Consider the following 24,141-nt stretch of genomic DNA (forward strand, 5'->3'; position numbering starts at 1 on the left):
AAAAAGACCTACTATTAGCTTACCAAGATCTTACAGTGGGCTAAAAGCTGACCCACAGCTTACCACTGGATTGCTTTAGTGTCACTCTCATTTGATTGCTCTTACTTGATGGTATGCCTTGTCCATTTTGTGTTTGCCTATTTCCTGGAACATATCCTCTTTATTTGTGTCTTTCCACTGCTTACCTCCAGGGGACTTACTTTATTCTTTTTGCACAAGCACGCCTTAAGAAGGCATGCATTTTCCAGCTGGCTCCCTTATGATCCTATATCTCTTCCTCCCACTGAGTTTTGTGCTCTCTCTCTCTCTCTCTCTCTTCCGTTTGCTTCCCCATCTTCCTTGTGTACTCATCCCCCTCCCCTGTCGGTTTTGCCCTCTCTCCCCTCTCTCTGTGCTTCTCTTCCCTCCAAGCTGCTATCTCAGATCAGTGTGCTTCATTCCCCAGCTTGCAATCTGTTTATTTTTCGTTTACACTTCTGTTCTGTTACCCCCACCACTGCCAACTCCCCTCTGATCCTGGCTTCTGCACTGTGTCTTCCCTCTTCTCCATCCCTTACCCTCTACACAACTCAGCCCAATCTCTCTTACACTCACCCCACTTTCACTTACATCCCCTTGCCCCTCTTATTTACAAATTCTTCCCCTTCCTCCGGGCCCCTCTCCTCTGCACACCAATGTCCCTTTCCTTTATAACTCTTCCCTCCACCTCCTCCACACACCTTTTGCACTTGTCAGCGGCCCTTGGTACCCCATCTCTATGCCGCAATTCTCCCTCATCGACAGAGATAGGGCTAGCAGCACCCGCTGAACTGCTGTGCATACTTCCTCACAAGCGACTGCATTGCACCGCCCCTGGCGCCCACGATACGGCCGTGGGGCATTCCTTCCACTGCACACAAAGACTCCTGTGAGCAAGTTGCAACATCCTGGTGCCCATGTTACTGCCTGAGGTCCTTCCTTCTAATGCACACAAAGACTCCTGGAAGCGAGCTGCTACATCCATTGTAGGCACAGCGATTGACTTCAAGGTGAGCCCATTTCTCCTGGTGAGTGGCCCCACCCCACCTAAACTAGTGAACCAGAAAGTACCACTGCCCACCCACGCCTTCCATTATAGAATCACTGAGCTCACTCTGAGTTGGGAGCGCATGGGAGTCACTCCCGACTGGGACTTGTGTGCAATAAATGTACTCCTAGTCCTGCCGTTCAATCCTTTGCTGCACTTTCAGCTGCCCGCGTTCCACTGGATGTAATCCCTTCGGCTGCCAAAGCCGAGTAGCCCGTTTTAGTTGCCCATGAGCAGTCTTTCAATTCATTACATCAAAGCCCCCATCTTGGGTTTTTATTGCCCCTCCAGGCCACATGTTTTTCTCAGCCACAGCAGCCATATTCTTAAATCTTTCCCAAAACAAAAACAAGCATTTACAATGCAACGGGTCTCGCGTTTGCTCATGTTAGAGCTGATCGCGTTGTAAACTCCTAACCCGACTTTTCACCTATCGGGAAAAAGTGCATTTATGTACATAACCCGAAAAAGTGAAATTAACTTTGTAAAGCGCTAGACTTCTGCCAAGCGAGATCGCGCTCGTAAATTAGAGAAAAAGAAGTCCACGAGCCCGATGGAAAACAGCGAGCCTTGCATGTTTTCGGTACTTGGTCGCTGCGCTCGAGGAGGGCTAGCCACCGGAAAAGGCATGACGTATGCATGCCTTTGACTAATGAAAGCAAGCGGATTTTATTAGGCAAGCCCACGAACCAATAAAAAACACTGACGTGAAGTTGACAGGACTCCGAGCCCTTTTCTAAATACAAAAGTGTCTCGCTGCGATACACATGCGCGAGCGCAGGCAATGCAGGCTTGACCCTAAAAAAGGACTACGCCCCATACCAGCCCAGTCTTCGACTCAGAACAATTAAGAGGACTATGCCTCTTCCACAGCTCTGAAGCGCCACCTAGTGGCGTAAATATGAATGACGACTTATATTACTAACCTCCATAAGAAACAAAATTACAAGCAATTGAACTGTTTGTATCGGCGCATGGTGAATGTAATGCTTCGGATAGCTAACAGAACCAGCGATCCGTAGACACTGAGTTTAAGTTACAAAAGAGGCAAATGATGGAATGAATTCACCCAGAAAATACTACAGGACCAGAAGAGCCCAACTTCATCTCAACACTTTGGCCCGAGACGGTGAGTGCCTTTCACTTGTTCTCCTAGGGCGACCGCCTCAAATCCCCCTGTCATTGTAGGTGACAACCATCCTTAACCTAGCAAAGGTTGCTTAGGTCAATACCTATAACTTCCCAACTGGCATCAGCATCCAACATGTCATCGACACCCGCTGCCACCAACTACCCCCAGCTCCCCTTTCCAAATCCGGCGCAAACACTTTTAAGATCAAATATCCCCCAAATGAAAGCCTTGAAACAAAGGACCTTGAAAGACCTCCCAGAAACCCTCTTCACAGACAAATACCACTGCCAATGCAAAGGTTCCCTTAAAACCCACCTCCTTCTCTTCACACACAACACTGACCTATGGATCAGATCCTTACACCATTTTCTCCAATCCTCTTCTCTCTCTAACATCCTCTTTGGACTCTCAGGCAACCTTTCAATATCTATTTACAACAATAGGAAGATCATGTTCCAAGCCCACGCGACAATCCTGGACACGATCAACTTAATCTATCTCACCCACAGGCCCTCCTACGATCCTCCACATTCCCTCTTTATGTCCACCCATAATACCACCTACCCACTCTCTTCCCTTCTGGTCCATCTGGAAAACCTCTCTAACCCTGTACTCGCATACAATCCGTTATGTCCCCCACAACCTATTGCTCACCACGTATTCCAGACCTTGAACATCCCTCCCACAAACCATCTCCGTCCCATTCTTTTCCAACCATCCACAAACCATTATCTCCCACTCAGGTTGCCATCGCCACCCCTCTTTCATCACCACAGTCAGCCCATAAGTCCCTACCCCTCTTCCTTTTTTGCCTCCTGTCCCAACATCTCCAAACACCAGACACCAACAACCTGCATCTCCTCCCTCTTGCAAGTCAACCCCTAAGAGTTCATTCCTGACAGTTCCCCAAATCCTCCCACAATTACTGCAAACAACTGGCATATTTTAAACAAGCTCCTTTCCTCATTCTCACACCTCTCTCGAAGAATGTATATCCTCACTTTGACTCTATTCCAACTTAGTGATTCTTTGTCTTCATGTCACTGCTATCCTCATCACCCCCTGCGGACTCTCCCCCCCCAACCTTTCCAGCATACCCAAAGAAAGCTGCCTACCTAGACCCAAATGGACACAACCGTCCCTTAACAACTCAGGCCTACTTCATCTCCTAAACAGTTACACAACTTCAAATTCTGCTACCCCATCCTCCTATCTGCCTACTACCCTCTCCTCCTATCTTCCCGTAGGGGACTGCCAGATTTCCACTATCATCTCTGACCGCATGAAAACTCACTCACACCACCCAAGTGCACGTTCATCCTGTCGTAACATGATACAAGTTCCAGCTACCCTCCTGGGTCAGCCAAGTCAGAAAGATAACAGCTTCACCCTGAACTGGATGCTACATAATTGTCAATCTGCAGTCAATCATTGTCTTGAGTTATAAGACTTGATCCTGACCCCTAATCTTGACATCCTGATCCTCACAGAAACGTGGCTCAATGTTTCATCTAACCATGCTCTTGACCTTCTTCTTTCTCCCAACTACTCCATTTTGCGGCGCGACCGGGAAGATAGACAGGGTGGAGGTCTCGCACTCATTCACTTTCTGTCTTTTGAAAGCTTTTCGATGGAACTGTCCACATCCACTACCTCCAGCTTCAGACTGAATGTGATTTACCACCCACCAGGTCAAAACAACACCTTCATCGAAGACTGCATACATTTCTTCACCTCTCTACTTACCAGCTCAGACTATAATATCTTTCTTACTGACTTCAACATCCACTGGAGAAATGTGGGCAATAGTTATGTGGACACTTTTACCTTCTGTCTCAATGTCAGAGATCTCCAATAACACTGCCATAAACCTACACACCACAGAGGCGCCATTGTGGATCTGATAATCTCCAATTCCCCCTAACTAAAGTCATATGACCCCATTCCAGTCAACTGGTCTGATCACATGCAGAACCCGTTCTCTCTAACCAGCTCTTGGGCATATGGGCAATCAAAGAAAGAGAAAATATGGTTTAGAGACACATCCAAGCTTGACACAGAGGCCATGGCCAACATGGCCTTTCCAACCCTAATTGTGATCGCACCTCAACTTGACATCAACAAGGCCACCGACAAGTTCAACTCCTGCATGGAATCCCTTATTGACAAATGTGCACCACTGAAGTGCAAATTATCCAGACCAAAACCCTCTAAGCCCTGGTTCTCTAAATAGCTTTATGAAGAAAGAACGAAAGCTTATCAGAAAATATGGGAGAGGATGGTGAAAAGCACCATTCTTTCTGAGTATGACTGAGCTTTCCAAAGCAAGAAAACAATACAGAGACCAAATCCTCAGAGCCAAATCCTCCCATATCTGAACCCTCGAGAATTCTGCAAAGAATAAACCAAAATGCCTGTTCGAGGTTATTGCACAGTCCACTAAACCCGCTATCACTTCAGCTCCTAAGCCATCTGCGGAGCATTGCAATGACTTTGTGCATTTCTTTGATAAAAAAAGTTAGAGGCATCCATATTTTACCTCCCATCATCAACTCCCTTGAAACGGTTGAGTCTCTACAGTGCAAAGCAATTCAATCTTGGTAATCTTTCTCTCCAATCTCCGAGCAGGACCTACAAAGTAAAATCCTCAAAACATCATCAGGACACTGTTCCAGGATCTATCAGCAAATCTCTTGCAAAACACCTACTTCCCATATGGACCACCTTGGTCGATTCCTCTCTCAATTAGGGCCTCTTCCCTGAAGGACTAAAAGTGGGACTAATTACTCCGCTCTTAAAAAACAACCTCTTGATCCAGAGAACCTAAACAACTACCGCCCAGCCTCCACACTCCCATTTTTAGGCAAAGTCATTGAAAGCTGCGTAGCATCCCAACTCGCCTCATACAGCCAAACTAACAACCTTCTAGACACTTTCCAATCAGGTTTCCACCAGGGTCACAGTACAGAAACTGTGATCCTCCAAACAGTTGATGACTACCTTAGAATCTTCGACTCCAGCAACTCCTGCCTCCTGGTCCTTCTGGATTTATCTGTGAAATTCAACACTGTCAACCATCATAACCTCCTTCGTATTCTTGAACTACGCTTTGGATGTGGAGGCACAACCCTCAACTGATTTTCCTCTTACCTATCCAACCGTTCCCAAAATGTGAAAATGGGCAACTAATTCTCAAGACCCGTCTGCATTAACCAAGATGTCCTCCAAAGTTTGATCCTCTCCCCAACCTTCTTCAACTTCCACCCAGAACCACTATGTGTGATTCTCAGAAACTCTGGGATTCTCTTCCACCTCTACACCGATGATACCCACAGATATTTGAAAATCTCATCCCCGGAGGACATTGCCCTGCTATCAAATACACTCTTAAAGATTCAAAACTGGATGTCCAACCACCATTCAAAACTCAGCCCTAACTTAAACAATTTTTTTTAAATCTCACCTCTGAAAGCAAAAATGCCTGTTCAGGAATGGTTGGCCAACTTTGTCATGAGTGACAAATCATTCGGCATCACCCTGGACAATCGTCTGAATCTTCACAGCCTCATAGCTGCCACAACACCAACTTAAGCAGCTTTGGGGCATCAGACAACTGAATCCGGAACAAGACCTCAAAACAGTGGTGCAGTATCTCATTCACTCTAGACTAAACTACATAATTGCCCTTCTCTGAGGCACTCCCAAAGTTTACCTAGGCCTACTGAGAGCAACACTACATGCTGCAGCACACTTCATCTAAGGTCTCAAGAAATTTGACCACATTTTCCCTGCCCTGCTAACCCTCCAATGGCTCCCCACTGAAGTGAGGGCCCATTTCAAAATCGGTTGCATCCCCCACAGAGCGCTACACTCCTTCTCACCTTCCTATTTAAACAAGAAACTGCAAATCTCTGGAGCACATAGGGGTTCCAGAAATGCCCAATCCCTGCTCCTGGAATCCCCCACTTTCAGGCGAGAACGATACATGAGCCAGTAGAATTTGGAACTCTCTGCCTCCCTCACTCTGCCTAACCAACTGCCTAGCAACCTTCAAAAAAGACCTCAAGCTTATCCTATCTGACAGACATCTTGGTTAATTTACCCTTGACCAGACTTATTTTACTTTCTCTACTGTGCCCTGATCTGTCATTGTTAACTGTTCATGTCTTCTGCTCTATTGTTGTAATTGTCTCTTGTGGTAACTCCTGTATACATACACTGATGTAATCGTCTTTATTCAACTACTATTAATGTTACCCACTGTAACCCTGTATTCTGTGTGTTGTAATGCCCTCTGATGCCTTCGGGTCATGTCCGTGATATATAAAATTGCAAGAATAAATTAAATAAATAAAAACACCTCGGTCTCTTAACCTCCACAAACTACTGCCGTCTGTCTTGCCTGCTCTTCATCCCGCTCTCCGCATCTTAGTGTCCTCCTCTTTTATCCCTGTCCCTGCTCCCTCTTGTCCTACTCCTGCACCCCCTGCATTCTACACATCACCATTTTGTCTTTTGTACAAACTCCAAACCACTCTCCTGTTGCACCTCTATCCCCTCTCATCACCACTGCCCTCTCTTCTACCCTGGTCCTTGCTGCTTCCATTCCTCTTTGCGCCTCTACCCCCTTCTGTTCTACCCACCTGCTCCTGGTCCCTCCCTCAACACAACTTTGCTCACTCTCCTCTGCAGAGGGCAGCCCCCACATCTCTCTCTCCCTCAAGGCATGCTCCACCCCGCCCGACACCTCTGCCTCTCTCTTCAGTACCCCCGACCGCCCCTGTCTCCAGCACTGCACTTTCCTGCCTGGATGGTTGCTAACTACATTGCTGCTGTAAGATGTCACTGTCATGGCAAACAGCTTCAAAAGGAAGTAAACACCTAATAAAACCAGACTGCATCTCTGAGACACAAACAGGAAGTGGCACGTCTTCTCTGGAAGGGTGGGGTGAGGGGAGGGGTGTTATGCACCAAAGAGGATGGAAGATAGAAGCCTGGAGGACGGACAGGGTCCAGATCCCCTTAATTCTGTATGACAGCCCCCTATGACAGGCAAAGCTGGGGTGTCTTACTTTCCAGCTACCATTTCTTAAAGGGCTTATCTATTTCATGGGGAGGCGAGAGGAAGGGACTATTAAATAAATAACAACCATTGGCAAAGCCAATAAGTCTGCCCTATGCAAGAACTATTGGCTTTGACAAAATGCTTTAGCCATGTTGTAGACCAGCGTGGCTGCTGTTCAGGAGGGCTAAAGGTTTATGGCATAGAGTGGACTGCCACTGGAGTAGAGTAGAGCGGAGTGGGATGGAGTGGCATAGAGTGGCGGAGCATAGAATGGAAGGGTGTAGAGCAGATGGGGCAGAGAGCGGAGGGGCACAGAATGGAGTAAAGGGGCATTGGGTGTCATGGCATGGAGTGGAGTAGAGTGTTGTAGAGTGTAGGGGCATAGATTGGAGGGGAGTAAAGTATCATAGCATGGAGTGGAGTAGTGTCATAGAGTGTGGTAAGTTGTTGAGTAGAGTAGTGTGGTATAGGAAGTAGCTGCATAGAATGGAGTGGAGTTGAGTGGCATAGACTGTCGTAGAGTGGAGTGGCAAAGCATGGAGTGGGGTAGGGTGGAGTAGAGTACTGTGGAGTAAAGTGGCGTAGATTGTCACGGTGTACAGTGGAGTGGTGTAGAATGGCATGGAGTATACTGGAGAAGAGTGTTGTGTCATAGGGTGGAGGGGCATAGAGTGGTGGGACACAGAGTGCAGGGGTGTAGAGTGGAGTGTTGTGGAGTGGCATAGAGTGAAGTCGAGTGATGGGGTGCAGAGTGGCTAGCTTAGAGCGGACTAAAGTGTTGTAGAATTCATAAAGTATGATAGAGGGGAGTACAGTAGAATGGCACAGAAGAGAGTGCCGCAGAGTGGAGTGGAGTGGTGCAGCCAAGAGTGAAATGGAGTTTCATACAGTGGAGTGGCATAGAGTGTCTCAGAGTGTCATGGAGCATCGCAGAGTGGAGTGGCGTAGAGTAGAGTGGTGTGGAGTGTAGCACTCCAGGAGTGTCATATAGTGTTGTGTAACAGAGAGAAGTGGTGAAGAGTGGAGTGGGGCAGAGTGGATTAGAGTGGCCTAGAGTGAAGAGGCCTAGAGTATTGTAGAGTGTTGTAGAGTCGAGTGGCATAAAGTGGACTAGAGTGTCATAGAGCAGAATGAAGTAGAGTGTCTTAGAGTGCATCATGGACTGGAATGGCACAGACTGGCCTAGAGTGAAATGGCACAGAGTGAAGTACAGTGTCATGGAGTAGAGTGTCACAGAGTGGAATGTCATACTATGGAGTAGTGTAGACTGGAGTGGCCCATAGTGGAGTGGCACAGAATGGAGAAGAGTGGAGTGGAGAGGAATCGTTTAGAGATTGCAGTCAAGTGATGTGTTATATAGTATTATGTCACAGAGTGAAGTGCCATGGAGAGGCATGTTGTAGAGTGCAGTAGAGTGGAGTGCCATAGTGTAGAGTAAAGTGTCATAGAGTGGTATAGAGTGGAGTAAAGTGGTGAATAGTGGAGTGACGTAGAGTGGAGTATGCATTGTCTGGTAGCGCATTGCCATTACAGTCAACACATTTTCAATTGCAATAACCATTACATTTGCACAGACGTACAGTTTTACTAACAAAACTGTAAACCGCAGAAACGATGACAAGTGGAAATCACATCACAAAGTGTATTAATTTGTTGTGATGGTATTAAAACATTTGTTTCCACCACACTTCACAAATACAAAAAACGTGCTTCATTTGTGCTTTGCTAATTGTGATATATTCTGAAATACTTTGAGTTCGTTTAAATGTTGTTGTGTGCTAGAAAAAAAAGCCTTTCCTCTACTAGCAGTATCCAGGAAGATTGTCACAAATCTTCTCACTTTGAAGTCAGAGAAAGAACTGTAAACACCAAGCTCCCTCTGAAGACAAAGCCTGACATTCGAACGCTGTGTTTAAATGCACAGCCAATGTGACAAGATAAGAACAAGATTTACAGGTGTATTCAATAAACACTAATCTACTCTGCACCACTCTATACCAATGCACTCTGCGCCACTCTACTCTACTTTACACTATTCAAGTCTAGGCCACTCCACTCTACTCTGCATAACTCCACTCAATGTCACTCTGCAACTCTGCACCCCACACCCCTACACTCTATGCCAATGCACTCTACTCTGTACCTCTCCACTCTACGCCCCTGCACTCTATGCCAATCCACTGTACGCCACTCTAATCTACCCTGCACCACTGCACTCTATGCCACTCTACAGCACTATGCTCTACTTTGCACTACTTTTTGGCCCTCTACACCACTCTATGCCACTCTACTCATGCAATATTCTACACCACTGCAGTCTTTTCCACTCTTCTCTACTCATCACAGCAATCTATGCCACTTTATTCTGCACCACTGCACTCAACGCCACTGGGCTCTATGCCACTGCTCTCTACTATGCAACACTTAAATCTACTCCACTGCCTTCTACGTCGCTGGATTGTTTGCTGCTGAATTCTATGCTGCTGCACTCTAGGCCACTATACTCTGGAATACTCTATGCCAATGCACTCTACACCAGCCCACTTTATGCCACTCTACTCTGCTTTACGCGACTCCACTCTATTACACAACACTCTGTGCCACTCCACTCTAAAACACTCTGCTCCACTCTCATCTACAACACTAACTTTTAGCCATGCTGAACAGCAGCCAATAGCTCTTGCCAATGCTTGTTTCATTTTGCTTAGGCACTTCACCAGAGTGCACGTTTTACAGCGGTCTCCCTCATGTGCTTCTCTCTCCTGCTCCATTTTCTGTCTCACAACTGTGCTCTCTCACAACTGTGTACATCTTTCCCCCCGCCAGCACTACGTGTTGCTCTCTTTCACTTGGTGCTTCAGTGGCATTCTCTCCCTCTTGTGCTTCTCCGCCAATCCCTATGTGTGCTGCTTTTGCCCTTTGTGCCTCTACTGCTCCTCCTCCCTGCTCATATCCCCAAACACGCTGTCTTTTTTTTAATTGCCACTTTTGGCCTAAAAAATCTGGGGTCAGGAAATTAAAAAAATGAAAGCAAATGGCCTGTGTGTCATTGCTCTGCTATACGCATGCACTTTAATCAGTGCAAAGATGTGGCTGCCATCACACTTTTTTTTTTTTTGACAATGGTGCATTGCATCCCAATACTGCACAGGACTACCAAAAGCAATTAGCAAAGCCAGTAGAACCCAAAGGTAAGACCTATTGACTTTGACAAAGCTTGTTTAATTAATGGGGTGAGGACTGTATTCATTAAGCTGTCATGAATCTCCCCAGAGCATAATGAGTCATTCACTAGCTTCGTACCCCATGGTACTATATTGGGAGCCATTATACCCGCTACTAGTCCAGGTAAGGTGTCATACTCATAGCAGGTGTGCTTTAAATGACTTAACAGTTTTTCAATATCTACAATATCCACTACCTTAAAATGCAATTGATGGACTAAACCATTATCACAATTTAATCTGCTCTCTGCTCTGTCATCTCCTTTGGCTTTTACGTGGCTAGCATTGCTTGGTTGCTTATCAATGGACTGCTAAATGTCAGCACTCATGAATAAAAATATATTAATATCTTCTGAATTTTTTACTGATGTCATGGGCAGGACATAAGACATCTTGGATTGATAAAGGCCCGTAGCACCTGAGAGAGTACCTTTTGTTAGTTTACAGCTGCTTCAATTGTATTAGAGAGGTACTGTTTTCCCCTTCCAATATGGCTTCCTTATAGATCCGCAGAAGAGTTGTAAGCTTATTATGATCATTTAGGAGTTTAATTTTCTACCATTTTGCTTCCAAATGCCTTCAGTTGTGTTTTTATTCTTCCAATTGAGGGTTGACCCAGGGTGTCAAGCTTTTTCTAACATTTAGTCTTATGTGGTGCAAACCTATTCCAGATGTTCATCATCGGTGTATTAAACTCACTGAATATTGAAATATATTCTGTTGGAAGATGATCTTTTTGAAGGCTTCCCTTGACTTGTATCAGTTCATCACCCTTTATACTGGTTATTGTAACCAACAAATGTAATGAAAAAGTAACCTGTCCAGCTCAATCATTGTACACCTCTCTTGTATACCTCCAGGTCTCTAAATATAACTAAGTCATAACTAAGTGTGATATGGGAGGTCTGTTCTGAGAAATGTCAGAATATGGGCATTGATAATTTTGTCTATAATTATTCAATATGTATGATGACAGTAACCCATCCAATTTTAAAGTCACCAATAATTAGTAGCTGAAAAGCAGCCAAAGGCTTTGTAGCGAGTAGTCCCTGAAATGGTTATTTCAGATTAAAAAGCCTCGGAAGACTATATACTAACAAAGTTTTAATAGTCCTGTGGCCATTAAGTGTTTGTGATGTTAGAAGGGTTTCTGGGCTACCTAGATAAACATTTCAAGAACATTCTGAGATATTATAAGTAGTTTTAGAGATCAAAACAACACCTCCCTATTCTTATATTGTTCATCTATGTGATAAATACTGGTGTGCATGTATCTTGAAACGCTGTCACAACAAGAAAGAAGCAGTCTAGGTAGTTATCACGCAAGTATGTCAAGATATGGGTAGCTAAGTGCAAGTTTTAAAGAGCAAGGTGCAGGTTAAGTAGATGGAGCCTTGACATGTTGTACTTTTTCTTTTACTGGGGGGCAGGAATGATATGGAGCAGTGGTTCCCAACCTGTGGTCTGGGGACCCCTGGGGGTCCACAAAGCCTCCTCAGGTGGTCTGCGGCTGCTTAGAAAATTAAATATTATTAACAGATAAGGTCCTCAGCTTTCAGCAAAGAGTCAATGGGTGGTCCCCGGATTCCAATAACGATTCAGTGGGGCTCCCCAGGTTCCAGCAATGATAAAGTGGGGGTCCACAGAAGTTAAAATATTGGGAACCACTGATATGGAACTTTGTTGCATTGCATAAGGCAGCTTTCCGCCTTCCTCAGGATTTGCTACTTGCTATTAAATTTTTGAACAGTGTGTGCACTGTTAAACCAAATGGAAACATTTTCCTAAAACAGCCCAAATGAGATGAACTGATAGGATCGCCCCTGCTAGGGATTAAAGTCAATTTTTACCCACTAGGCAATGCTAACATATTTAGCATACCAAATGAGGTATAGAGTTCAAGTTCTTATCTGTAAGTGTCTTCTGAAGTTGAAACTTCAAGCATAAAATACTGTGGAGAGAATTCACTGAGCTGCTTTCACCACTTCAGTCCGAACACACCTGTCTGCTATATGAACAAGAAATAACAAATGGTGTAGTGGAGGGTGTTATCATAAATTCTTATTTGAAACAAAATGTGTCAATGACAAGTATAGATATGTTAAACAGGTTCATGATTTAACAATCAGATATCAAAATGTCAGTAGTCATTAAATAATTCAGAAATTAAGCATAAAAAAGCCGTATCAGTGGTAACCAGTGTATGCAATCTTTAAACTCAAAAAGATTCCAAGTAGTTGAAATCACTTTAGTAAAAGAAAGTCTAAGCATTTCAAGGCAGATCTCTCATTGATTAGCTCAGGCTTGACAGCACAGCTGTCTCCTAGACTTATTCTTAAAAACTCTTTAAAATATACACACAAAGTGTTGGTTCGCCCCATGTTATTGGCTAATTTGTGTATGAGTCTGTCTCCTGTGAACTGTGAGCATTTCAATTCATATGAGACTACTTTATATTTCATAACTACACTGAATAGTCATACATTCTGGCCCATATTTATACTTATTTTAGCTGCGCATTTGCGCCGCTTTTTGACGCAAACTTACAAAATACAATTGTATTTTGTAAGTTTGCGCTGATTTTGCATCAAAAAATTACGCAAATGCAGCGCTAAACAAGTATAAATATGGGCCTCAATTCTTTAACTCATAGGTGCGTGGGGGTACCAAACGTTCCTTTTTTCTTTTTCGTTTTTGTTGCAGCAGGCTTTTTCTGTTTTAGTCAGGGCTCAAAATACATACCAGACCTATTGGCTTTGCCAATGCTGGTTCCTTTTTTAAAGTCAATTCACTTTTTAAGACGGCCAACATGTGGTTTGTGGAATTCAATGTTCTGCCTTCTCAAGGCTCAAGTTTTTGTCAGGAAATGAAAAAAACCCATTCCTGTCTCAGTTTTCTACAAAAGGAATTGTTGAGTCTAATTCTGAACTCCAAAATCTCTAGAACCTTTAGGGGCGGATTTAAGAAAAGTGGTGCTGCACCCAGTGCACCCAGTGCCTTAGCGTCAAAAAAATTATGCTATGGCGGCGCTAAGGTGGCGCTAGGGCCTCTTAAATCAGGTGGAGAAGATACCAGGTAGTTATGTAGACCAAGATCAGACCTGATATCAGCCACTGATGTTATATTCCCGAATTTTAGTTGCTGTGTAACAAAGTGTATATTACATTGACCATTTTTCCAGGTCTGTCATTAATAATCGAAAATTGAGACTCACATGAAATAATAGACCAAATTTTAACAAAATAAACCTTATTCGGCGGGGTGCCTGCAGTAACATTCCTTCCTACATTAAGTGGAACCTTCTAAGACCATTCAAACCACTGCGGTTTTCTTAATTTGCTTCTGACGGTAGATTGCTTGACGACATAACACCAAGGCATTGTATACTCCAAAAAAACATGTTATGGTGCCATTTACATTTTTGCACTCCTTGCCCCACACAGCTTTAGTGTTCGAGAAATTATAATGTTGTTTCATTTCCTATACGTGGCAATATATATTTAAAAATCATTAAAGACCCTCTAGGGTATAGTCAAAATCACTTGAATTATGCCGCAAGGGAGGACCAGAATATGTAGCAGTGGAAGCTAGATTATGAGGCACAAACAAGCAAATTATACATTATCGTGGGGCACATTCTGTGGCATTGCTATCTTGCTTATTTACATTTTAACACACATTAATACTGTCTAAGCAGATGTTTCACCTTATTAGTACCAGTCATCACCAGAATACAGCAATCAGCAACTGAAAGGTGACTAGTAGTCCTTAACAGTGGGTCAGCAGGTTATCTGAAAAGGACTAATAATACTTAACAATGGGTCGACCTCTGCGTGGCACAATATTAAGCTTTTTTAAATAACTTTTTACATGTTTGCACTAGAAACAGCATTTCTTTTTCTGATTTTGTAAATTCTGCTTCACATGGTAGATTAATGTGGCAAAGTGCAATACGGTATAATTATGCGCAAAACATAGTTGCAGCAGAATCACATCATTTCACTTGTGCTGACTATATTTAAGATTATTGTCTGCCTAAAGGCGCTAGGATGTACTCTTATCACTAAAGATATGCGGAAAATTGCTACCATCCCCGACTATCAAATCCCTTCTCCCCAGCACTTCGAAATCTATAAAACAGCACTGAATCTGTTATTGATCTATTTTTACCCATTTGCAAGATATACTAAGTCGGACATAGATCAGCATCTACAAAATAAACTAGATATTTTCTTTTTGCCCATGAAGCTAATTAAATGTTATATCTGCTGCTTCTCAGCTTACAGCAAGGACTCTTATACGGAAACTGGTGGGGAACAGAGTGCAAGCCTGACCAGCTTTTCCTGGGACTGCAATCCTTCCCCAGCTGTCAGGTGGCTACATGTCCTGTGTAGCACCTTCACCTAGTCCTGTTTTTTGAGCCACCAGTACTTTGCATGCTAAGATTTATAATGAGAAATCCTCCCTGTGAAATCAACATTGGCATAGTTTGTCCTGGTGCATTCCACCGTTTTTGAGAGTGTTACTTTCCAAAAACGAGGCACCACAAGCCCAATAATATAATACTCTTCGGCCAAAAAATTAGGACTGGCGAAGGTTTCTCCAATGAATTTGTGGTCACTTGGCAGCCATTTAATTGCTAGAATTCAAATATCTCTTTTCTTAGGTGACTAGTTCCAGAAAATGGAAGGGAATTAATAAGGATCTGATTTAGGGTGTGATGGGTAGGTTACTTCGTCACCAATTTGACAAATATCTCGTGCACCTTATTATAAGTGCATTATATCCTATGACACGTGTAATAGGGTGGATGGCTTATCCATCGTGTTTGTGATGGAGTAATCCATCCATCCAACTCTAAATCAGGTCCTAAGTTTGATTTACCTCTAGCTCAATGATTCCCAACCTTTTGACTTCTGTGGACCCCCGCTTTATCAGTACTGGAACCTGGGGACCCCCCACTGAATCATTATTGGAATATGGGGACCCCCCCTCCAATGAGTCATTACTGAAGGCTAGGGACCTAATCTGTTCATATTATTGATTTTTCTAAGCAGCCGCGGACCCACTGAGTAGGCTTCGTGGACCCCCGGGGGTCCCCGAACCAGAGGTTGGGAACCACTGCTCTAGCCCATTCCTTTCTGCATCGCCTCTAAGCCAATTTCAGCTCATGTCATGTGCTTAAAACAAGAATTCGAGGCACCTAGATAAACAAGTTGCTTAAAGGAAGAGAAGGTGTGGAAATTCCCTGATACCATGTGATGTCAGCACTTGCTGACAAAGCACAAGGTCACATAGAGAGTGGGATAAAGGTGAGTGAAAGTCAGACTCTAAAAAACAGTGAACCCTCAGTTGGTGGCAAGTATCTTTTAGTGTGGACTCCATCGTGGTCCTAGTTTTTAACTTACATTTAAGCACCAGTGTGTTCTGGGTCTTGTAGTCTCAGTTCATTTTCTTTGGCTCACTTGGACTAACTCACTTGATAACGATGATTAATGGCATAACAGAAAGGCCCAATGCTGTAAACACAGTGTCCTGATGCTCTGAGGTGAGATGGTAACCATAAATCTGTTGCAAACCAACAATGTCTTTCGGTATAGGCTTGGCTTGTAAATGTTTTGAAGAGAAGGGGTGATAAAGGGATGTCATAGGACGGAAGGCTGTTAGCCAGAGCTCTCAAATACCCAGCTCAATGTATGAATAGCTCATTCATTCCATATTTTTCGTTGCATGTTGGGGTTTGTAGCCTTTTTTTACCCCGTTGTGCAACCAGGACTACAAGTCCCAAAATTCAAATATACTTCCTAGACTGGATGCGTTATTGACAGATGGAACTGAGAAACTAGAGACCTCTAGTTAGCAAAGAGCATAGTCACCTGTCAGTGGGGCCTCTCTTCTCCCTAACCCCAAACCCAGACGTCTAATGCACTCTAAGGCTAAGGCCTTGCTCTGGTTGGCACACTTCAAACTCAGTCATGTCTGGTTCCTTTCACTGTCACCCTCTAACTTCTATCTCATTGTCACCCTCACTTCCTCTTCCAACCTGATCAACCTGCCCTCGGAGTCACATGATTAGGACTGTCTGTGAGACACTTCAGCTGTTGATGTGCATGAATAATACAATATGCATATCATCCAAGTACAAAGGCCACCTGGAAGAGCTCTCTCAAGTTCTCTAGGCCAGTGGTTGCCAACCTGTTTTCCAGGACCTTGGGGGTCCGCAAAGCCTCCTCAAGGGGTCCACGACTGCTTAGAAAATGTAATATTATAAACAGATTAGGTCCCCAGCTTTCAGTATTGACTCAATGGGGGGGCCCTGGTTTCCAATAATGATTCAGTGGGGGTCCCCGGGTTCCAGTACAGATAAAGTGGGGGTCCACAGAAGTCAAAAGGTTAGGAACAACTGTTATAGGCCAGTAACTCATGCATGTTTAACTCAAGAAGTCCAGGATATGTTGTTGGATACAAAGACTTCTAGTAGTGTTTCTCCTGTTCTAAAATCAGGACTACAGGTCCCAGTAAGCTAAGAAAAAGCCTAGACTGGATGAGTCACTCACACATGGACCCGAGAAACTTCAGAGGGCTGGGCCTGGCTGTTGGGAGGGAATCATTGCATGGTGCAGGAAGACCATTGTGAGACGCACATGCTCATACCTCTTGTCATGGGGGCTCACTTACCGAGAAAGACTTAAATCGGTAACATAAGCAATAAAAGGTTTAATGAGAGAAATATAAAGGTACCAAGGAGGCCCTTAAGCATACTGAACAATAATAGACAATAAAGGCTTGTCCTGGACTTCTGAGACAACCGGGTCATGGGACGGCTAAGAAGTACTCACTGGCAGTCCCGGTGCGTTGGTTGGTAGTAGTAAATGGGTACATGTACTGCGTACTTGCTTTTCGCAACCTCGTTCCCATGTTTTTCCATGAACTGCAAGATAAAAACAGCAGGTTATCTGAAAAGAATGAGTCCCATGAACTACTGAGAGCTAAGATGGGAAATATGCTGGTCAAGTGCTTCTATGTCATGTTTGACTTTGTCAGCTAGGCATTACTTTATAGCTCACATCAAAGAGGGTGCTGGGATTTTTAAGCCTTTAATGACGATGTTAAAAGCTGAACTACATGTCTTAGTATGGGATGTACTGTTGTTTAAAAAAAAAAAAATGCAGAAAGAAACAGGCGCCAACTTGGGTCACTTGTGCAGAAGTGGTGTCACATGGAGAGGACTCATAGTCTTAACACCCATCACCTTATTTGAAATGAACTGAATTTACACTCAAAGCTGATATACAATCCTTGCTCTAAAGGATAAATTAATACATATTTGAATGGCACGGGCATGAGTTATAGTTACTAGAGATTATTATAACTGATGAATTTCAGCGTTTTTTAGTTTAAAACATTACATTGTCAGTGAAATTTTCACCCAACTATAATTTTATTTTATAATATAATATAATATAATACTATATAATATTTTATTACCATAAATAAAACCAACCCCTTCTCACAAAAGTCCCTCGAACCAAACTGTCCTGATATACAAATATTTGTTAACGCTAATATCTAAAAAACTACTGAACGAATCAACACCAAATCACAAAATGCACACTTTCAGGACGAGGCTCTAGCTTTCTGCCAAATGTGGTGTAATTCTGTAAGCAGTATTTGCAGTAGCTCTGTTCAAAAGAGTCTATGGAAATTAAATGAGGATTTTTTCCTTTTGGGACCCCACCTTTTTCTCGGCCAGGCGTGACAGATCACCCCGAACTTTCCATGCACAAACTAGGCAAAAAAAGAGTCATTTTTTGGAAAGATTTGTGAAACATTACCAGAGTTATTAGCCAAGCAATAGAGGCATTGGTCAAGGCGGTGGTTGTTATATTGGCATGAATAAATAAGCACTATTGGAACTTCATGGAGTGCAGTGAATACTTTTGTTGAATTATATATATATATATATATATATATATATATATATATATATATATATATATATATATATATGCAATGTCAAGACGATTTACTTTATAATTGTACATATTTTAATGGGTAAATGATTATTATTATATATATATATATATAATCATTTACCCATTAAAATATGTACAATTATAAAGTAAATTGTCTTGACATTGCATTGTAAGAATCTATGCACTCATTTATATTTTGAACTCATTAAGTTCATATCCTTGATGACATATGAAGTCAAATACAATTGTTTGTAATACATTAAAAAATGTGATATTATACTAAAAGGCTTATGGTCGTGTTTTTTTTTTTTTTGAATCAGCACTCTAAAAGGGCCTCTTGACTCCATGAGCACAAAATCAAGCAAGGTGACCAAATGTGCTTTTCATTTTAATTGCACTTTTAAAAAACAATTATGCATATGTTCTTCAAATTTAAAGGGGTAAGGGAGCTTTAATGTATAAAGTGGCAACATTTTTATACAAGTGTGTGGTTCAAGGTAGTTTTATTGGAAAACTGCAGTTTTTACTGATTGAAAACATGTGCGTAATGTATTGATTTGCAAATTATTTGGTGACAATGCTTATTATTGTATGTTTAACCAGTGAGGAAGCACAAAAATTGTTAAATTCCCACATCTTTAAGAAAAGAGATTGTCATTAGTGGGAAGTTCTCTCAGTTAAGAGGTTTAAAGATGTCCCATTATGAAGTTGTTCTGAAGGATAAATACATAAACCTCGAGTTTTTCATGTCCCTGATAGAGTAGTTAACCCGTTCTAAGTGTTTTTACTTACATTCTTGGACAATTAGACCTGATTTTATAAAGTATAAATATGACTATAAATCTGATAATGCAAAGTAAAACAAGCACAGTCAATATCAGTAGGTCAAGAGAATTGTAGTCAAGGCTAAAACATAATAAAACAAATCTGCAGTGAAAAACTAACAATTGCTTCCTGAATGCAATACATCTATGAGACACATAATTGAAAGTGTGACGACAGTGTTCTTTTGACATGCAAAATAGTTTGTTGTGCATTCCAATACAAGCACTTTACAGTAGGCGGAACGGAATGATACATCAAACAGATAGTAGCATAAGGTGGGTAATAAATACTTCTGTAGGTGCAACCATAGCCCACCCCGTCTAATTTAAAGAACTGGTAACAGTTGTTGACTGACAACTGTGTCATCAATCCTGACCTAAAAACGTGGAGTAGAGACTCTACTCTCATGTGGATCTGTGAAACTAAGAATGTTGTAAGTAGATGTTACCTAGGGTTAAAAACACTTCCTGAGACCACTCTGTCAGTGTGTGTAATGTTGTTTACGGTCGCATACCATTTTTTAAACATTCGTTGGGATCTCTACTCCATATATCAATCTCTCCCCCCTTCTCGTACTTGTGCCAGAGCTCGCTATTTGCACACTTCAATGTATAAGTAGCTCATTCAGCCCAGGTGTTTTTTCTTTGCATATGAGGATCTGCATTGTGTAGTTCATTGATTGTGACAGCCGGGCATTAAGTAAGTTAACCCCTGTGCAAAGTATTGTAAAGTATTTCTGAATTATTTTTACTGGTACATTGTTTTGTATACATGGCTTTACATTACTCGGGTTCAATTAGAATACAGGGTACCCCGTGTTTGATTCTGACATGTATCTATAGGCAGCAGATGGTTCACAACCACCGGCATGATCTGTAAATTGTCCCTCTCACCTGCACCTCTGCTGCCTCCCACGGGTCCTCTAGGCACTTCACCTGGCTGTGTTCATAGAGGTTCTGGTGGATGCCAGAGCAGTTCCTGCAGATAAATACCCCCAAAGTGTAGGAGGCCCACGTGGTTTCTGCAGGAGAAAGAGAACGATTCCATCAGCTGGACTGCAGATTACACAAGAAGTGCAGGGAAAGAGCTCCTACTGCTGTATTTTTTGTCTATAGGGCATGAATACCAGGCTGCTAAGAAAGTGCAGAGGGTAGACAAAGGGAAAACAGAAATTTCGGAGGGAAGCAAATGTAAAGAGTGGAGAGAAGAAAGTGCAAAAATTCTAAAAGAGAGGGCGGGTGTTATTAGTAGTGTCGGAAAAATACATAAGATGTATGCCAGAATATCATATACAAAAATATCACTTGACATAAATACTGTGTCCTAAATATTTTTACAAATTATTGCCCCTTTAGGTGTATTTTTTTTGTTATTAATTCCAGTGGGGCAATATTTTTGACAATAAGAATGTGGGCAAATTATTTACCTAAGAAAATATTCTGATATCACATCAAATTAATACCCCTCTTCAATATGGCACCAGAACTGGAAAAATCAATATTCTCTCTATCCGGCACTAAGCTGTTATCTTCTTTATTGGACCTGATCATTAATTACCCCCTTCCTAGAATATGAGGCCCCAGTGGCACGTTAATGCAAATAGTGCCTCCACCTTGGATGTCCAAGAACTCACCTGCAGCACCACAGTCAGCACATGTGTCATTTCCTGCCTGTTGGGCCAAAGCTTTCATGGTCTGCTGGTGGTCGATCTCTTTGGTGCACTCCATGTCAGCTGGTGTGACGGTGTGCCCCACCACCCCTAGTTCTTCTGGGCCACAGGTCTCTTTGTTGGTCTGCTTGTCCTCCGTGAACTCAAAGCTCAAGCTTCTGTTCTCCTTTGCCTCAGTGAACTCGTAGAATACGAAGCCCCCACCAACGGTCGGTTCAACATTCAAAGTACGTGGAAGCGGAACAGGTAGGTCGTTCATAAGTGAGTACAAGTATGACAGTTGGAAATGTTTAAATCAATTTAAACCATCTGCAATTCCTCTGGGTGGGTCTTACGTACAGGGCTCTCCAAAGAGCAAAACGTATTCCCTATATGATGCGCAACTTTGTTTCTACCTCCTTAACAGCTGGCCTAGTTAAAGCCCTCTAAATGCAATGCCCCTAGCTCTCTGTTACATTCCAGATGAACAGCTGCAGCGTAGGAATACACCCCAAAGTGAGGAGGTCGTGAAATATTAATTAGTCACCCACTAGCGACTGGTGCTGCTGCTCCTAGACCACCAGCCTCCGGCAATGGTGAATGAGATATCCACTTGCCGTGAACAGAACAGGACCACGTGACAGGACTTGATATGATTCAGTTCAATTTTAACTTATGTATCCCACCTAATGAAGGCTGCACTTCTTAAGAAGACTTCAAAGATGATAAAATGTGGCAAGCGAGGAGAACGGGGAGACCGAAGCCTTCAGGCAAATTAATTCACTATTAACAGTACACCTCAAAGAATACCAAAAAGACTTTCAAGAAATACAGGAGTGGTCTTGAGGCAATTTTGTTGATAGTTCAGTGAGCAATATACAAGTTCTTCATTTGAGACATAAATTCTATTAAGTCTGTGTGGGTGACTACAAAACTGAATTCTCAAAGTTCTTTGGCACAGTCCCTTGGATAGATCTGTCAGCTGTACTCGAGTACGGTGGCAGTATCCCAAAAGACAGTCAGGGTATTTTGGCAAATCCAGTACCAAAGTTAATGGTATCTAGTGGTTCCTTACCTGGATCATGGCAAAGGAAGTAAACCGGAGAGAGTCCAAGACGCTAAATAGTGGTAGCGTCACCATGGGGGCTGAACTCAGCCTCAAGTGAAGCTGTTTTTTAAACAAGCCCAATGTTGACTTTTTGCAGGCCTGACACCCCGGGAACAGGTGGAGACAGAGCTGGGCCCCTAAAGGGCGGCGATACTTCCCTCTTGGCAGTTGGCACTGTAGGTACTTTCGTACAGGCAGTTTCGAAAGGTGAGGGCCAGGTGTTCTCAGTGAGGAGTTAGGTCCGAGGAATCCCTCCAACTCCGGTAGCCGCCTCCCTCTTGGTCTGGGACGGAGCAGCGTCCCCGGAGAGCAGTATTTATTCGTCCCGTTGCCTGTAAGTGTCGGTGCTCACGCACGGTGGCGCCTTTCGCACGGGCGGCCTCGGTGAGCACCAGACCCGGAGCTCTCGCTGTGAAGGTACACGGCCACCCGGAAGCCGCGCCGGCAGTACACCGGCTCCCTCCAGGGCTCGGCCACAGCCTCGCAGGCAGCACGGGGTCGATGTCGGTCTGAGTCAGTCTGAGGCCTTCCGGGAGAAGGCGGTCGGGCTCCCCCGCGCTCCCCCTTCCCTCCCGCCTAAGCCTGCAAACCGGTTCCACCGCATGCCTAGTTCATGCCGGGGCACGTAGAGGCCCCGCCAGGCAGCCAGGGGCCCAGCTGCGCAGAAGGGCGCGCCCGACAGAGGTGGAAGATTATCACAGACCCTCCAAGGAGAGTCCAGGAACCCAGCGCTCCGCACACATCCAAAGGGAGGAAGATACTCGTAGACCAGGGAAAAGGTGTAGGAATTCAGACCTCTAGGTGCAGAAACGTACAGATCAGCCGCTGTAGAGGTATTTACACACAGACCAACTTAGACGTACAGAGGAAGCAGTAACACGTTGCCTCACAGGCCAACAGGATGCAATAACTGACTGTTTCACAGACCTGTAGGCGTACATAGTTGAGTTCCTTTTGAGGCGAGGGCAGAAACAGACCAACATGTGAGTACAGAAAGGAAATCACTGCTTCACAGGCCTCAAAAGATGCAGGAACTTACTGTTTCCCACATCAGAGATCCCCAGGAGGGTAGAGGAATTCACGTACCCCCGGAGGATGCACGATTTCACTCCCTTGGAGTCACCCAAAGAGGTGTAGCAACATCCTGTCTCACAGACCAACAGAGTGGGGAGGTACAGTGTGTCCCGTGGTGCAAGAAAAGAAGTGCTCAGTACATCACACGTTTCTAGAGGGGTGCAAACATCCTGTCTGCGAGACCCCTAAAAGTGTATAGGCACTCGTCACCCCACATACTTCTATTAGGATCCTGCTTCTTTCTGCTCCACATATCTCCAAACGGGTGCAAATACCCCGATACTCCTGCAGGGAAGGAAGGCGCTCACTGCCTTACGGTTCGTGCACTGTTGGACAGAGATGTACCGCTGCTCACTGTTTTATACGGAGAAGAGCATGTGCTCGCTTTCTTAGACACCGCAGAAAAGTAGGGTGCACATTGATTCACAGGCCCTGCAGGAATGGTAGGTACTCACTGTCTGACACACCTGCAGTGAAAGACAGGTACTCACTGGTCACTGGGCCCCTATAGTGAAATACAAGTACTCCATGTCTGACAGGCCCCTCAGAAAAGGCAGGTACGCATTAACTCACAGGGCCTGCAGTGAACGGCTGGTACTCACTGTCTGACAGACCTGCAGTGAAAGAGAGACAGGCTTGCAGTGAACGGCTGGTACTCACTGTCTGACAGACCTGCAGTGAAAGAGAGACAGGCTTGCAGTGAACGGCTGGTACTCACTGTCTGACAGACCTGCAGTGAAAGAGAGACAGGCTTGCAGTGAACGGCTGGTACTCACTGTCTGACAGACCTGCAGTGAAAGAGAGACAGGCTTGCAGTGAACGGCTGGTATCCACTGTCTGACAGACCTGCAGTGAAAGAGAGACAGGCTTGTAGTGAATGGCTGGTACTTACTGTCTGACAGACCTGCAGTACTGTCTGACAGACCTGCAGTGAAAGAGAGACAGGATTGTAGTGAATGGCTGGTACTCACTGTCTGACAGACCTCAGAATAATGCAGCACAGTGCCCCATTTCTGAGGCCTT

At 43.9% G+C, this 24,141-nt stretch overlaps 1 protein-coding gene across 1 annotated transcript in view; it reads right to left on the reverse strand.

Moving 5' to 3' along the window:
• Window positions 1–22,947, reverse strand: part of LOC138292669 (arf-GAP with dual PH domain-containing protein 1-like) — a 74,524-nt gene extending 51,577 nt beyond the window's left edge. Inside the window, exons 1-3 of the mRNA XM_069231380.1 lie at window positions 20,922–22,947; window positions 20,182–20,309; window positions 17,327–17,418 (exon numbers count right to left, since the gene is read on the reverse strand). Coding sequence (XP_069087481.1) covers window positions 17,327–17,418; window positions 20,182–20,309; window positions 20,922–21,216 — 515 coding nt within the window. The 5' untranslated portion in view covers window positions 21,217–22,947. The remainder of the gene's footprint in view (window positions 1–17,326; window positions 17,419–20,181; window positions 20,310–20,921) is intronic.
• Window positions 22,948–24,141: the final 1,194 nt, after the last annotated feature.

Source organism: Pleurodeles waltl, chromosome 4_2, assembly GCF_031143425.1.
Source record: "Pleurodeles waltl isolate 20211129_DDA chromosome 4_2, aPleWal1.hap1.20221129, whole genome shotgun sequence".
Classification (NCBI taxonomy): domain Eukaryota; kingdom Metazoa; phylum Chordata; class Amphibia; order Caudata; family Salamandridae; genus Pleurodeles; species Pleurodeles waltl.